Below are 13078 nucleotides of genomic sequence, written 5' to 3' on the forward strand. Positions count from 1 at the left end.
GCTACCATGTGACCTCCCGGCCACCGTAGGCCTGCGCCCTCCACACACAGCAGTCTCCAGGACGACGCTGCGCTTGATGGTGTGACGTCAGCGCGTCAGACGACGCACTCTGGTGACGTTGCAAGGTGTATGGCGGCCTGAATGGAGATCTGAAGCCCCGGCCTCGAGTGATCATCATCGCCGGTGCAGAGCTGCCTTTACCCGGCTGAAAAATGAGCAAAAGGAAAGCCCCGCAGGAGTCTCTGAACGAGGGGATAACGGACTTCCTGACCGGTGAGAGAGCCGGGGGACGGCCACAGGGACACCGGGGAGCGGCTCATTGTGTGTTATATATGGTGTATACCGAGGGTTCACGTGTAGTGTGTTACATCTGTACATGTTTATATTACAGCTTTTTCCACAGTGTACAACCATAGTGTTACCTATAGGAGTCTCCAGCCTGTGTCTCGTCAGCTATTACAGAACTACATCTCCCATCATTCCCAGATAGATGGCGTTATGAAATATTCCTCTGTACGCTGGGCTCTCTGCTGTGCCCGCCCCTCTGTACACTGGGCTCTCTGCTGTGCCCGCCCCTCTGTACACTGGGCTCTCTGCTGTGCCCGCCCCTCTGTACGCTGGGCTCTCTGCTGTGCCCGCCCCTCTGTACGCTGGGCTCTCTGCTGTGCCCGCCCCTCTGTACGCTGGGCTCTCTGCTGTGCCCGCCCCTCTGTACGCTGGGCTCTGCTGTGCCCGCCCCTCTGTATGCTGGGCTCTCTGCTGTGCCCGCCCCTCTGTACGCTGGGCTCTGCTGTGCCCGCCCCTCTGTACGCTGGGCTCTCTGCTGTGCCCGCCCCTCTGTACACTGGGCTCTCTGCTGTGCCCGCCCCTCTGTACGCTAGGCTCTGCTGTGCCCGCCCCTCTGTACGCTAGGCTCTGCTGTGCCCGCCCCTCTGTACGCTAGGCTCTGCTGTGCCCGCCCCTCTGTACGCTGGGCTCTCTGCTGTGCCCGCCCCTCTGTACGCTGGGCTCTCTGCTGTGCCCGCCCCTCTGTACACTGGGCTCTCTGCTGTGCCCGCCCCTCTGTACGCTAGGCTCTGCTGTGCCCGCCCCTCTGTACACTGGGCTCTCTGCTGTGCCCGCCCCTCTGTACACTGGGCTCTCTGCTGTGCCCGCCCCTCTGTACGCTGGGCTCTGCTGTGCCCGCCCCTCTGTACGCTGGGCTCTGCTGTGCCCGCCCCTCTGTACGCTGGGCTCTGCTGTGCCCACCCCTCTGTACGCTGGGCTCTCTGCTGTGCCTGCCCCCCTGTACGCTGGGCGCTCTGCTGTGCCCGCCCCCCTGTACGCTGGGCTCTCTGCTGTGCCCGCCCCTCTGTACACTGGGCTCTCTGCTGTGCCCCCCCCCCCCTCTGTACGCTGGGCTCTGCTGTGCCCGCCCCTCTGTACGCTGGGCTCTGCTGTGCCCGCCCCCTCTACGTTGGGCTCTGCTGTGCCCGCCCCTCAGGCTGAGCGTGTAAGGAAGAGTGCTGAGGCTGTTGGGCATCTGACACGGCTGAGCAAATGGCAGGGAAAGGACTGAGGCTGGATGATAGGGACACAGCCGTCTTCTAAAATTTCTCGAGATGTCAGCTGACCAGAAGTGACACATCTTGAGGAAAAATTCAGCACACTGGCTGTCCGGGCATGTTGGGAGTTGTAGTTTTGCAAGAGCTGAACAGGCACAAATTTAAGAAACACTACTGTAGAGGTTTCCATACCTCCATATTGTTGTCTTGTAGAGATTCCCATCCTGCCATATTGTTATCCTGTAGAGGTTTACTGTACTACTGTGCATTTTTGTGTGCAGCCTTATGCAAAGACGTTGTACTCTGATGTGGAACCTGAGTATAAAATTCATTGCCCAAATAGTGATACTGGGAAGCAGGACTGGACTGTACACACCAGCATCATGGCTCCATGTCTACCACAATGCCTGACCACTAGAGGGAGCATAGGAGCCTACTGCCCCTTATTGAAATTGTGGCTTTAGCTGAGGGCTATTTGTGTGGTGTTGCAATTCACAACAGCTAGAAAGCTACGGGTTAGAGACCACCAGCATTTCCATTGGATTCAGTAACATCAGTTTGCTGGTTAGACTGGATTTACACTAATATGTGTCTTCCCTATGTATAGCTTCATATATTTTTGTTATAATGACAGTGATACTTTCAAACTATAATGTTAATAATTTTGTATATTTTTTCTTTTTCTTCAGAATTGGCCAATTATGAGAGAAATGTGAACAGAGCCATCCACAAGTACAATGCCTACAGGTCAGTGCAAACACTAAACACTAAACCCATATCCGGTCAGGAAACCGGATATGTGTAAAAAATGAGCCCGTTTTTTCCCCTCTCCCAGCCGGATCGTAGGCTGAAAACGAGGTGTGAATCGTAGGCTGAAAACGAGGTGTGAATGCGCCTTAGGTTATGTTCACACGGCGGAATTTGGGCTTTTTTGCTCAAATTCCATGCAGATTTTGCACAGAACTTAAGCAGAATTACTGTGTTTTTAAAACACAGATTCTGCTCCAATTCAGAGTCCCAGTAACTTCAATGAGGCTCTAAATGGAATTCCCAACATTTTAAGACCTATCTTTAAATTTTGTGGCATCCGTAATGCGGAAATTCCGTTTTGTAAATGGGACAGCAGAATCCCGTTGCCCATAATGTGCAGTAAATTTTGCGGAATTTCCTTTCTATAGATTTACATCAATGTTAATGAAGACTAACCAATAATGTGATTTCTCCCATTTCACGTTGCAGGAAAGCCGCCTCTGTAATTTCCAAGTACCCTACAAAGATCAAAAGTGGAACAGAAGCCAAGAAACTGGTGAGGACAAGAGTCAATGATGCAGCCGGGCTGTAACACGCACTATGGGAAATATCTGCACATATATATATATATATATATATATATATATATATATATATATATATATATATATATATAATATGTGTGTGTGTGTTACAGATAATAAATCTCCCCCCTGGAGTGGAAATTAATAATACCTGTTTATAGGGAGAGTGGCGCAAGTGTCCATGGCAGCCAATCAGATCGCATTTTTCAGAAGCCTTGTTAAAAATGAAAGAAGTGATCTGATTGGTTGCTATGGGCAACAAATCAGCTTTCCCTCTGCACAGGTTTTGATAAATCTCCCCCAGATGTTTATGCTCTATGGGGGAGATTTATCAAAACCTGTCCAGAGGAAAAGTTGCCCAGTTGCTCATAGCAACCAATCAGCTTGCTTCTTTCATTTTCAACAAGGCCTCTGCAAAATGAAAGAAGCGATCTGATTGGTTGCTATGGGCAACTTTTCCTCTGGACAGGTTTTGATAAATCTCCCCCTATGTATGTGTTACCCCACCCTCCAGCCCCCCTCCCCTTGGTCACTTTCAGTAGGATGCGGGAGGGGGGGGGGGGGGCGACACACTATAAGCAGATCAGTTGTTGGACATGTTTGTTAATGAAGCATAATTGTCGTTTCATCATTGTAATCCATGTGTCTTTCTTTTCTTTAGGATGGCGTCGGTGCGAAGATAGCTGAGAAAATCGATGAGTTTTTGGCCACTGGTAAATTACGAAAACTTGAAAAGGTCAGAAATTTTCTTGATCAGGTTCCCGGAACTTATTTATGTTACTGTGGATGCCAAATCTTTTGTTTTATGTCTGTGATTGTCCATCCCTGTGCTTTAATGTGATGTTATGTGAGTATGTCAGGCTGACGCTTTTCTTTTCTGCTGTCTGTAGATTCGCCAAGATGACACCAGCTCTTCCATCAATTTTCTAACACGGGTCACTGGGATAGGGTAAGTCACGATCTGCCTGATGTAGTTTGACCTCAGAGGTGAGAAGGGAGATAAAATAAAGGAGACCTAGCACATTTAAAGGGGTATTCCTGCTTTATACATCTTATCTTATAAGATGTATGATCGCAGGGCCGCTGCTGGCGACCCCCGCGATCTCGGCTCAGGCCCCGATATTCTGTGCCGGGCACTGCCTCTGAGATGGGTACGTGATGTCAAGGCCACGCCCCCTAATGTCACGCCACACCCCCTCCCCCATTCATGTCTATGGATAGGGGATAAGATGCATAAAGCCAGAGTACCCCTTTTAAAAAATGATAATGCTTTGATGAAAGTGCAGCGAGATTCAGGACAACATTGCTTTACTTATATTGTGCTGCTCAAGTTTTGACTTTTATTTGTAGCCTAGTTCTGCTGAAGTCACAGACAAACCTAGCTGGGCATGGTGCCTTTCCCAGAATTGGGTGACTGCAAAGACCATCTTTAGGAGCTTATGCATGATCAATATTACATGCCAGACATTCATAGTATTCGCTGACCATAGTCCTGGGGCTGAAGCTTTCAGAATGACACTATATCGGGACATCTTATTAAACTATATTTGCAAACCAATGAATTAACTTTTTTCCTGTTTTTGGATTATAATGAGACAATCTGAATAAAATCAATAATGTTTTTTTTTTTCTGATTCCAATACAGCCATTTTTCCTTTTTATTTAAATAGATTCACACTCCCTTTCCAAATGCCTTGTAAACATATCCAGATGTTAAAAAGAGGAAAAAGTCTCTGATTTAAGAGACAACCCCTCTGAATGAACACTCAAAGCACAACGGATACTGTATAATGCCTAATGCAGGGCCTGAGATAGTGTTATATAACACAGGGGTTCTCTTTGGTATTCTGTGCATCCCTGGATCATGCCCTGCCTCCCTAGGCCTCTGCACTAGGCATACCATATAAATACAACCTAAGTTGTAGGCTAGAGATGAGCGAACTTACAGTAAATTCAATTCGTCATGAACTTCTCGGCTCGGCAGTTGAACACTTATCCTGCGTAAATTAGTTCAGCCTTCAGGTGCTCCGGTGGGCTGGAAAAGGTGGATACAGTCCTAGGAAAGAGTCTCCTAGGACTGTATCCAGCTTTTCCAACCCACGGGAGCACCTGAAAGCTGAACTAATTTATGCAGAAAAAGCATCAACTGCCGAGCCGAGAAGTTCGTCACAAATCGAGTTTACTGTAAGTTCGCTCATCTCTAATGTAGGCTATTACCACTGTTTTTAGCTGTATCTGACCTGACAGATTGCTTCATGTTACAGGCCGGCGGCTGCTCGAAAGCTGGTAGAAGAAGGGATCAAGACTTTAGATGGTAATGTTCACATTTAGTATTTCTTTCTGTGCTTCTTTACTTTCGTTTAGTGATTTTATTTATAAAATTTTTTTTTTTTTTTAAGTGTACCTTTCATTTGCCAAAACTTTTTATATAACTCAGCCTGTCGTCAGTGTACAGAGCCCCCCTGCGTGTCGTCAGTGTACAGAGCCCCCCTGCGTGTCGTCAGTGTACAGAGCCCCCCTGCGTGTCGTCGGTGTACAGAGCCCCCCTGCGTGTCGTCGGTGTACAGAGCCCCCCTGCGTGTCGTCGGTGTACAGAGCCCCCCTGCGTGTCGTCGGTGTACAGAGCCCCCCTGCGTGTCGTCGGTGTACAGAGCCCCCTGCGTGTCGTCGGTGTACAGAGCCCCCTGCGTGTCGTCGGTGTACAGAGCCCCCCTGCGTGTCGTCGGTGTACAGAGCCCCCCTGCGTGTCGTCGGTGTACAGAGCCCCCCTGCGTGTCGTCGGTGTACAGAGCCCCCCTGCGTGTCGTCGGTGTACAGAGCCCCCCTGCGTGTCGTCGGTGTACAGAGCCCCCCTGCGTGTCGTCGGTGTACAGAGCCCCCCTGCGTGTCGTCGGTGTACAGAGCCCCCCTGCGTGTCGTCGGTGTACAGAGCCCCCCTGCGTGTCGTCGGTGTACAGAGCCCCCCTGCGTGTCGTCGGTGTACAGAGCCCCCCTGCGTGTCGTCGGTGTACAGAGCCCCCCTGCGTGTCGTCGGTGTACAGAGCCCCCCTGCGTGTCGTCGGTGTACAGAGCCCCCCTGCGTGTCGTCGGTGTACAGAGCCCCCCTGCGTGTCGTCGGTGTACAGAGCCCCCCCCCCCCGCGTGTCGTCGGTGTACAGAGCCCCCCCCCCCCGCGTGTCGTCGGTGTACAGAGCCCCCCCCCCCGCGTGTCGTCGGTGTACAGAGCCCCCCCCCCCGCGTGTCGTCGGTGTACAGAGCCCCCCCCCCCGCGTGTCGTCGGTGTACAGAGCCCCCCCCCCCCGCGTGTCGTCGGTGTACAGAGCCCCCCCCCCCCGCGTGTCGTCGGTGTACAGAGCCCCCCCCCCCGCGTGTCGTCGGTGTACAGAGCCCCCCCCCCGCGTGTCGTCGGTGTACAGAGCCCCCCCCCCGCGTGTCGTCGGTGTACAGAGCCCCCCCCCCCCCCCCCGCGTGTCGTCGGTGTACAGAGCCCCAAGCCCCCCACCCCCCCCCCCGCGTGTCGTCGGTGTACAGAGCCCCCCCGCGTGTCGTCGGTGTACAGAGCCCCCCCCCCCGGCATGTCGTCGGTGTACAGAGCCCCCCCCCCCCCCGCGTGTCGTCGGTGTACAGAGCCCCCCCCCCGGCGTGTCGTCGGTGTACAGAGCCCCCCCCCCCCCCGGCGTGTCGACGGTGTACAGAGCCCCCCCCCCCCCGCGTGTCGTCGGTGTACAGAGCCCCCCCGCGTGTCGTCGGTGTACAGAGCCCCCCCCCCCCCCCGCGTGTCGTCGGTGTACAGAGCCCCCCCCCCCCGCCGCGTGTCGTCGGTGTACAGAGCCCCCCCGCGTGTCGTCGGTGTACAGAGCCCCCCCCCCGCGTGTCGTCGGTGTACAGAGCCCCCCCCCGCGTGTCGTCGGTGTACAGAGCCCCCCCCCCCCCCGCGTGTCGTCGGTGTACAGAGCCCCCCCCCCCCGCGTGTCGTCGGTGTACAGAGGCCCCCCCCCCCCCCCCGCGTGTCGTCGGTGTACAGAGCCCCCCCCCGCGTGTCGTCGGTGTACAGAGCCCAGCCCCCCCCCCCCGCGTGTCGTCGGTGTACAGAGCCCCCCCCCCCCCGCGTGTCGTCGGTGTACAGAGCCCCCCCCCCCCCGCGTGTCGTCGGTGTACAGAGCCCCCCCCGCGTGTCGTCGGTGTACAGAGCCCCCCCCCCGCGTGTCGTCGGTGTACAGAGCCCCCCCCCCCGCGTGTCGTCGGTGTACAGAGCCCCCCCCCCCGCGTGTCGTCGGTGTACAGAGCCCCCCCCCCCGCGTGTCGTCGGTGTACAGAGCCCCCCCCCCGCGTGTCGTCGGTGTACAGAGACCCCCGCCCCCCCCCCCGCGTGTCGTCGGTGTACAGAGCCATAACCCCCCACCACCCCCCCCCCCCCCGCGTGTCGTCGGTGTACAGAGCCCCCCCCCCCCCCCCCCCCCGCGTGTCGTCGGTGTACAGAGCCCCCCCCCGCGTGTCGTCGCTGTACAGAGCCCCCCCCCCGCGTGTCGTCGGTGTACAGAGCCCCCCCCCCCGCGTGTCGTCGGTGTACAGAGCCCCCCCGCGTGTCGTCGGTGTACAGAGCCCCCCCCCCCCGCGTGTCGTCGGTGTACAGAGCCCCCCCGCGTGTCGTCGGTGTACAGAGCCCCCCCCCCGCGTGTCGTCGGTGTACAGAGCCCCCCCCCCCCCCCGGGTGTCGTCGGTGTACAGAGCCCCCCCCCCGCGTGTCGTCGGTGTACAGAGCCCCCCCCCGCGTGTCGTCGGTGTACAGAGCACCCCCCCGCGTGTCGTCGGTGTACAGAGCCCCCCCCCCGCGTGTCGTCGGTGTACAGAGCCCCCCCCCCGCGTGTCGTCGGTGTACAGAGCCCCCCCCCCGCGTGTCGTCGGTGTACAGAGCCACCCCCGCGTGTCGTCGGTGTACAGAGCCCCCCCGCGTGTCGTCGGTGTACAGAGCCCCCCCGCGTGTCCGCCCACACTTACTTTATTTTGTTTCTACACAAAGACACACCAAATAGCTGCAGGGACGAGACAGCAATTTTTATTTTTTTTGGGCCAAAAATATACACATTTTCAGATCATCCCTCACAAGAGCACCACATGAGATTGCCCGCTATCGAACAGGAAGCACAAGAGAGGTTAAAAGGCCCCTCCCTCCATATCCCCTCAGTGTTTCCTGTTCCTATGGAGCAGGGGTGCAGAGAGGTCTGTACCTGTTTTTTTTTTTTTGCGGGCTGTAGGTGGTGGAGCACAGGCGGGATGAGTCGGTCGCTTTTGGCCTCCCTCTCCATTATCCCGTACCGGGTCACGGCCTGTTTCTACTGGTGCCTCCTGGTCCCGGTTCCCATGCAGCGATCCAGAAGTTTATACAGGGGACCTAATTCAGCTGCCCGGCCGCGGGTGCCCTGGTTCCCCTGGTCGCTTCCTGGTTCTGCCGGCGGGGACGTTGCACGAGTGTAGGTGACGTCACACGCGTACGTCCTCTGTGATTGACCGGAGACCTGAAGTCCCGCCTCCAAGATCGGGGCACCCACCGGAAGAAGCTGGAATTTGGATTTCGGGAGGTGGGCTCCAAATTCAAACCCTGGGACATATAAGGAAACCCATGTTGATCCAACATCCTCTGGATCACCGTGGATAGTTTGGTCTCTGCCCGATCTGCATCTTTGGAGCGCACAGGACTCAGCAACCCAGTAAGTAGCTGTTCGCTTTCTTTTTGGGGAAGGGAGGAGAGGAATTGTATTTTATAATTCCCTGTTCTTATGGATTCCCTTCTCTCCTTGCATGGAGACAAGGAGGCCCCAAAGAAATCTAAGGATAAAGAACCTAAAATTAAACATAGAAATGTGGGGTTTGTGCTGTTATACTGCATGAAGGATATAATAAGCCCTTATGTAAAGCCTGTATGGATAAGATAATTCAGCAGGAATCCCCGTCTTTTTTGGAGGAACTTTGTTCTATTATAAAATCTGAAGTTCAAACCTCTGTTGCTGCGGCTCTGCCTAAAACTCAGATTATCTCCACCGGTTGATCCCTCCCATATTTTGGATCTTCCTTCATTTTCTGATCCTCCTCCTTTAAAAAGATGGAAAACCACTGTGTTTGTAAATTCTGACTCAGATTCTGAAGTAGATATAATTTCTTTGGGTTCCAATTCTCAAGAGGAAGGTGAAGTTATTAAACCTTGTACCCAGGAATGACGAGAGATATTATTTCTCCTCTGAGGACTCGGAAATTCTGGTTTAATGCTGTCAGAAATGCTATGAACATTCCTGAAACCACAGAATCCACTTCCATCCAAGATCTCATGTTTGCGGGATTGAAACCTAAAAAAACAACTGTTGCTTTCCAAGGATTTCCGTTTCAGATTTCCATTTAATGAGGAGGATATAAAGTTATGGAACGATATTCCTGAAATTAACGTACAAGTTCTAAACTGGTTAAGAATAGTTCTTTACCATTTGAGGATAGCTCTCAACTAAAAGAGCCTTTAGATTGGAAGATGGACGGATTGTTAAGGAAATTGGGGTTAATCTGAGCTGAGCAAGAATCCCACAATGTTGGGACTACTACTTAAGCAAGATTCTTGTTCATCTGGCTAGAGGAACTAGAAAAGCATCTTACTAGTAAGACCTCTAGAGAGGATATATTGTCATCAATACCTATGTTAAAACTTGCTACAGCTTTCTTAGTTGATACTTAGACTGAGTCGGTCAGAATGGCTTCCAGATTGGCTGTTCTGTCCAACTCAGTCAGGCGAGCCTTATGGCTTAAAAATTGGCAGGGGGACTCTACCTCAAAGAGCAAACTATGTGGTATTCCTTTCCAAGGTAACACAGTGTTTGGCTTAGTCTTAGATAAAATTCTGGAACAAGGAAAAAGGTCTTACTTGAAGAAAAATCTACCAAACAAAAAACGAATTTTTGTTCCTTATCCAAAAACAAGCAGTATAAAGGAAAGGGAAAAACAGGTAGATGGAGTTACCCAAAGGGAGGCAAGAGCAGAGAATTCTTGCTCAACCCTCCCTCAAACGCTTCTTCTAAAAAAACAATGATGGTCTTCAGGTGGGGGGGGGGGGGGGAGACTCACTCGATTTTGTCGCCAGTGGGCGAACATCTGTTTATTCTGAACTCTCTGTAGTTCTGCTTCAGAATAAAGGTTTTCTTCCCTCCTCGCATTACAGAGCTAGGATCAAAAGATGCTAATTTAAGGCTCAGGTATAAAAGATCTGTTATCCTTGGCGCTATTATTCCGGTTCCTCTGCAAGAACGAGGCCTAGGACATTATTCCAACCTATTCCTAGTTCCAAAGGCCAATGGATCCTTCAGGACCATTATAAATTTAAAGGGATTAAACAAATGTATTACATACAAAAGTTTCAAATTGGAAACGTTGAAGTCTGCCAGTCCACTAATCCAGAAAGACTCCTGGATGGCGACTATCAACTTAAAAGACGCTTATTTTCATCTTCCTATCTTCGAGCCTCATCAGAAACGTCTTCGATTTGCAGTCCAATTAGACAAAAAAGTCTTATTACCAATTCAAAGCACTTTCCTTTGGAATATCCTTGGCACCGAGGACATTCACAAAGATGATGGTGGAGGTAGTAGCCTCCCTGAGACTAGTGGGGATCACCATCATTCCCTACCCTGACGATCTACTGATTACTGCCAATTGTTATCACCTCTCTCTGTATGTCCAGTGGGCAGTGTCATGCCTACAAGACTTTGGCTGGATCATACATTTCCAGAACCAAGAGATTTCAAGGCTTGATCCTGAATTCAGAGATGCAGAAGACCTTTCTTCCAGTGGAAAAAGTATCCTCTATTCAGCAGAAGATAAAGCGAAAGAAAACTGTTACCTTCAGGAAAGCAATGTCCCTGCTGGGGTCCGTGACTTCCTGCATACCAGCCATAACCTGGTGTCAGTCATTCCAGAACTCTTCAGTCTCAAATACTGAAGACCTGTGATCCCTCTCAGTTCTCCCTATAGAACAAGATGAAGGTTCCTCTTATTGTAAAGAAATCCCTAAAGTGGTGGCTGTCACGCCCCCTCTCATAGGCTTGTATTGAGGGGACGGAGCGTGACATCACACGGGGGGCGGAGCCGTGACATCACAATACTCCGGCCCTGTGTGCTGTTGTGAGGGACGATGTGAAAAGTTGGAATTATTACTTTTCATGAGTCCATCACAACAGCACCTATTTATTCCCACACTTATTTTATATATGTATTTTTATATTTAATAACTGCTCTCTACAGTCAGGGGGTATGGAGTAGGGTTCGACCGATTGTCGGTATGGGCGATATTATCGTCCGTTAATCACGATTTTGGTCATTATCGGTATCGGCAATTACCTTGACGATAATGCCCCGCACTGCCCCCACCGCACCGCGACCGCAAAACCAATCCTCCCCCCGACCCGCCGCACCGCGACCGCCCCCCCCCGACCCACCGCACCGCGTCACACCCCCCCACCGTGATGCTGGGCGGTATACCGGTATGGATTTTTGCCCATACCGCTATACTGGTCGGGCCCTTCCCCCACCCTCCGAGTCAATAAAAAAAAATTAAACTTACCCGTAATGGGGGTGGTCCGGGCCATCCATCGTTCCTGTAGTGTCCGGGGGCGTTCCGGGTGAAGGGTGAACCGGTCTGGGCTGTCCTTCTCCGGCGGTCATAGTCTCCACTCCGGGCAGGCTCCAGCCTAGTACGCTGCATAGACGCCGCTACGCCGTGACGTCAGGTGCGTCGCTGCGCACGGGCGTCACTGCGCAGCGGCGTCTATGCAGCGTACTAGGCTGGAGCCTGCCCGGAGTGGAGAAGATGACCGCCGGAGAAGGACAGCCCGGACCGGTTCACCCGGAACGCCCCCGGACACTACAGGAACGATGGATGGCCCGGACCACCCTGACAGGTAGGGGGGAGAGTAGCGGGTGGTGGCGCCGGCGGCCTATGGCACCGCAAAAGCCACTGCAGTGCATTGATTTAAAGCGCCCGCTTTAAATCAATGATCTGCAGCGGTGTCGCGGGGGGTTAAATAGCCGATAATTTATACCGGTATATCGGTATAAGTTATCGGCTATCGGCCCTAACCTCCACCGATTATCGGTATCAGCCCTAAAAAAACGATATCGGTCGATCCCTAGTATGGAGGGTTGTGAGGGTTGAGGGTTTTTTATCCTCTCTTGTGCTTACTGTTCCTATGCAGATAGGGGGCAATCTCATGTGGTGCTGTCGTGATGGACTCCTGAATTATCGCTAAGTAATAATTCCGACTTTTTAACCAATGTATATATCTATACAAATATAGATATATATGTTATCTACATCATATAATTTTTTTTTTTAGCAAATGAAAGGTATTCGTTGTCAGCCAATTTCTAATCACAAAATCTAATATATCATACATGATGTCAGTGGAAAACCAAAGAGGCATGGTGATCTATAACCCACTTAGGTCCAGAATCTCTAAAGCAGGGGTCCAAACTCCCGGCCCGCAGGCCATATGCGGCCCGTGGAACGAAAGTTTGTGACCCGCACCAGGTGAGTGTAATTTGTATTGCCCGACGCCCGGGACATGCAGCTCCGGGCACCGGGCAGGTAACTTCTTCAGGCATTTAGCCCTGATTCGGGCAAGCAGCGCTAAATGCCGGAAGGCTTCACTTACCCCGCCTTCCTCCCGGTCTCCGGTTGGCCAGTCTGAGTCTGATGAGGGACGTCGCGCATGTGACATCCCTCCGCAGACCCACACAGGAGGACGTCAGTGACGTCACTCGTCAGGCCGCTGCCGGAGAGGAGTAGCGCAGCGCAGGACAGGTAAGTGTGTCTGTGTGTGTGTGTGAGTAGGGGGGTGGAGGGGGGGAAACGACAATGCTACCTAATGTGGGGAACCTGCTACTACCTAATGTGGGGAACCTGCTACTACCTAATGTGGGGAACCTGCTACTACCTAATGTGGGGAACCTGCTTCTACTTAATGTGGGGAACCTGCTACTACCTAATGTGGGGAACCTGCGGCCTACCTAATGTGGGGAACCTGCGGCCTACCTAATGTGGGGAACCTGCGGCCTACCTAATGTGGGGAACCTGCGGCCTACTTAATGTGGGGAACCTGCGGCCTACCTAATGTGGGGAACCCGCAGAAGTAGCACCCCCATCATGTCAGCTCATGCTATTACCAC

The 13078-nt window shown here is 52.7% G+C and overlaps 2 protein-coding genes across 2 annotated transcripts in view; one reads left to right on the plus strand and one right to left on the minus strand.

Moving 5' to 3' along the window:
- The window catches only part of LOC130367933 (oocyte zinc finger protein XlCOF6-like), a 107553-nt gene extending 107500 nt beyond the window's left edge, over nucleotides 1-53 (minus strand). The window contains exon 1 of the mRNA XM_056570957.1: nucleotides 6-53. The gene's annotated coding sequence lies outside the window, so the exon portion shown is untranslated. The remainder of the gene's footprint in view (nucleotides 1-5) is intronic.
- Nucleotides 54-67: 14 nt separating this feature from the next.
- The window catches only part of POLB (DNA polymerase beta), a 43443-nt gene continuing 30432 nt past the window's right edge, over nucleotides 68-13078 (plus strand). The window contains exons 1-6 of the mRNA XM_056570971.1: nucleotides 68-273; nucleotides 2234-2291; nucleotides 2784-2850; nucleotides 3540-3614; nucleotides 3769-3827; nucleotides 5143-5192. Coding sequence (XP_056426946.1) covers nucleotides 213-273; nucleotides 2234-2291; nucleotides 2784-2850; nucleotides 3540-3614; nucleotides 3769-3827; nucleotides 5143-5192 — 370 coding nt within the window. The 5' untranslated portion in view covers nucleotides 68-212. The remainder of the gene's footprint in view (nucleotides 274-2233; nucleotides 2292-2783; nucleotides 2851-3539; nucleotides 3615-3768; nucleotides 3828-5142; nucleotides 5193-13078) is intronic.

This window comes from Hyla sarda, chromosome 4, assembly GCF_029499605.1.
Source record: "Hyla sarda isolate aHylSar1 chromosome 4, aHylSar1.hap1, whole genome shotgun sequence".
Taxonomy (NCBI): Eukaryota; Metazoa; Chordata; class Amphibia; order Anura; family Hylidae; genus Hyla; species Hyla sarda.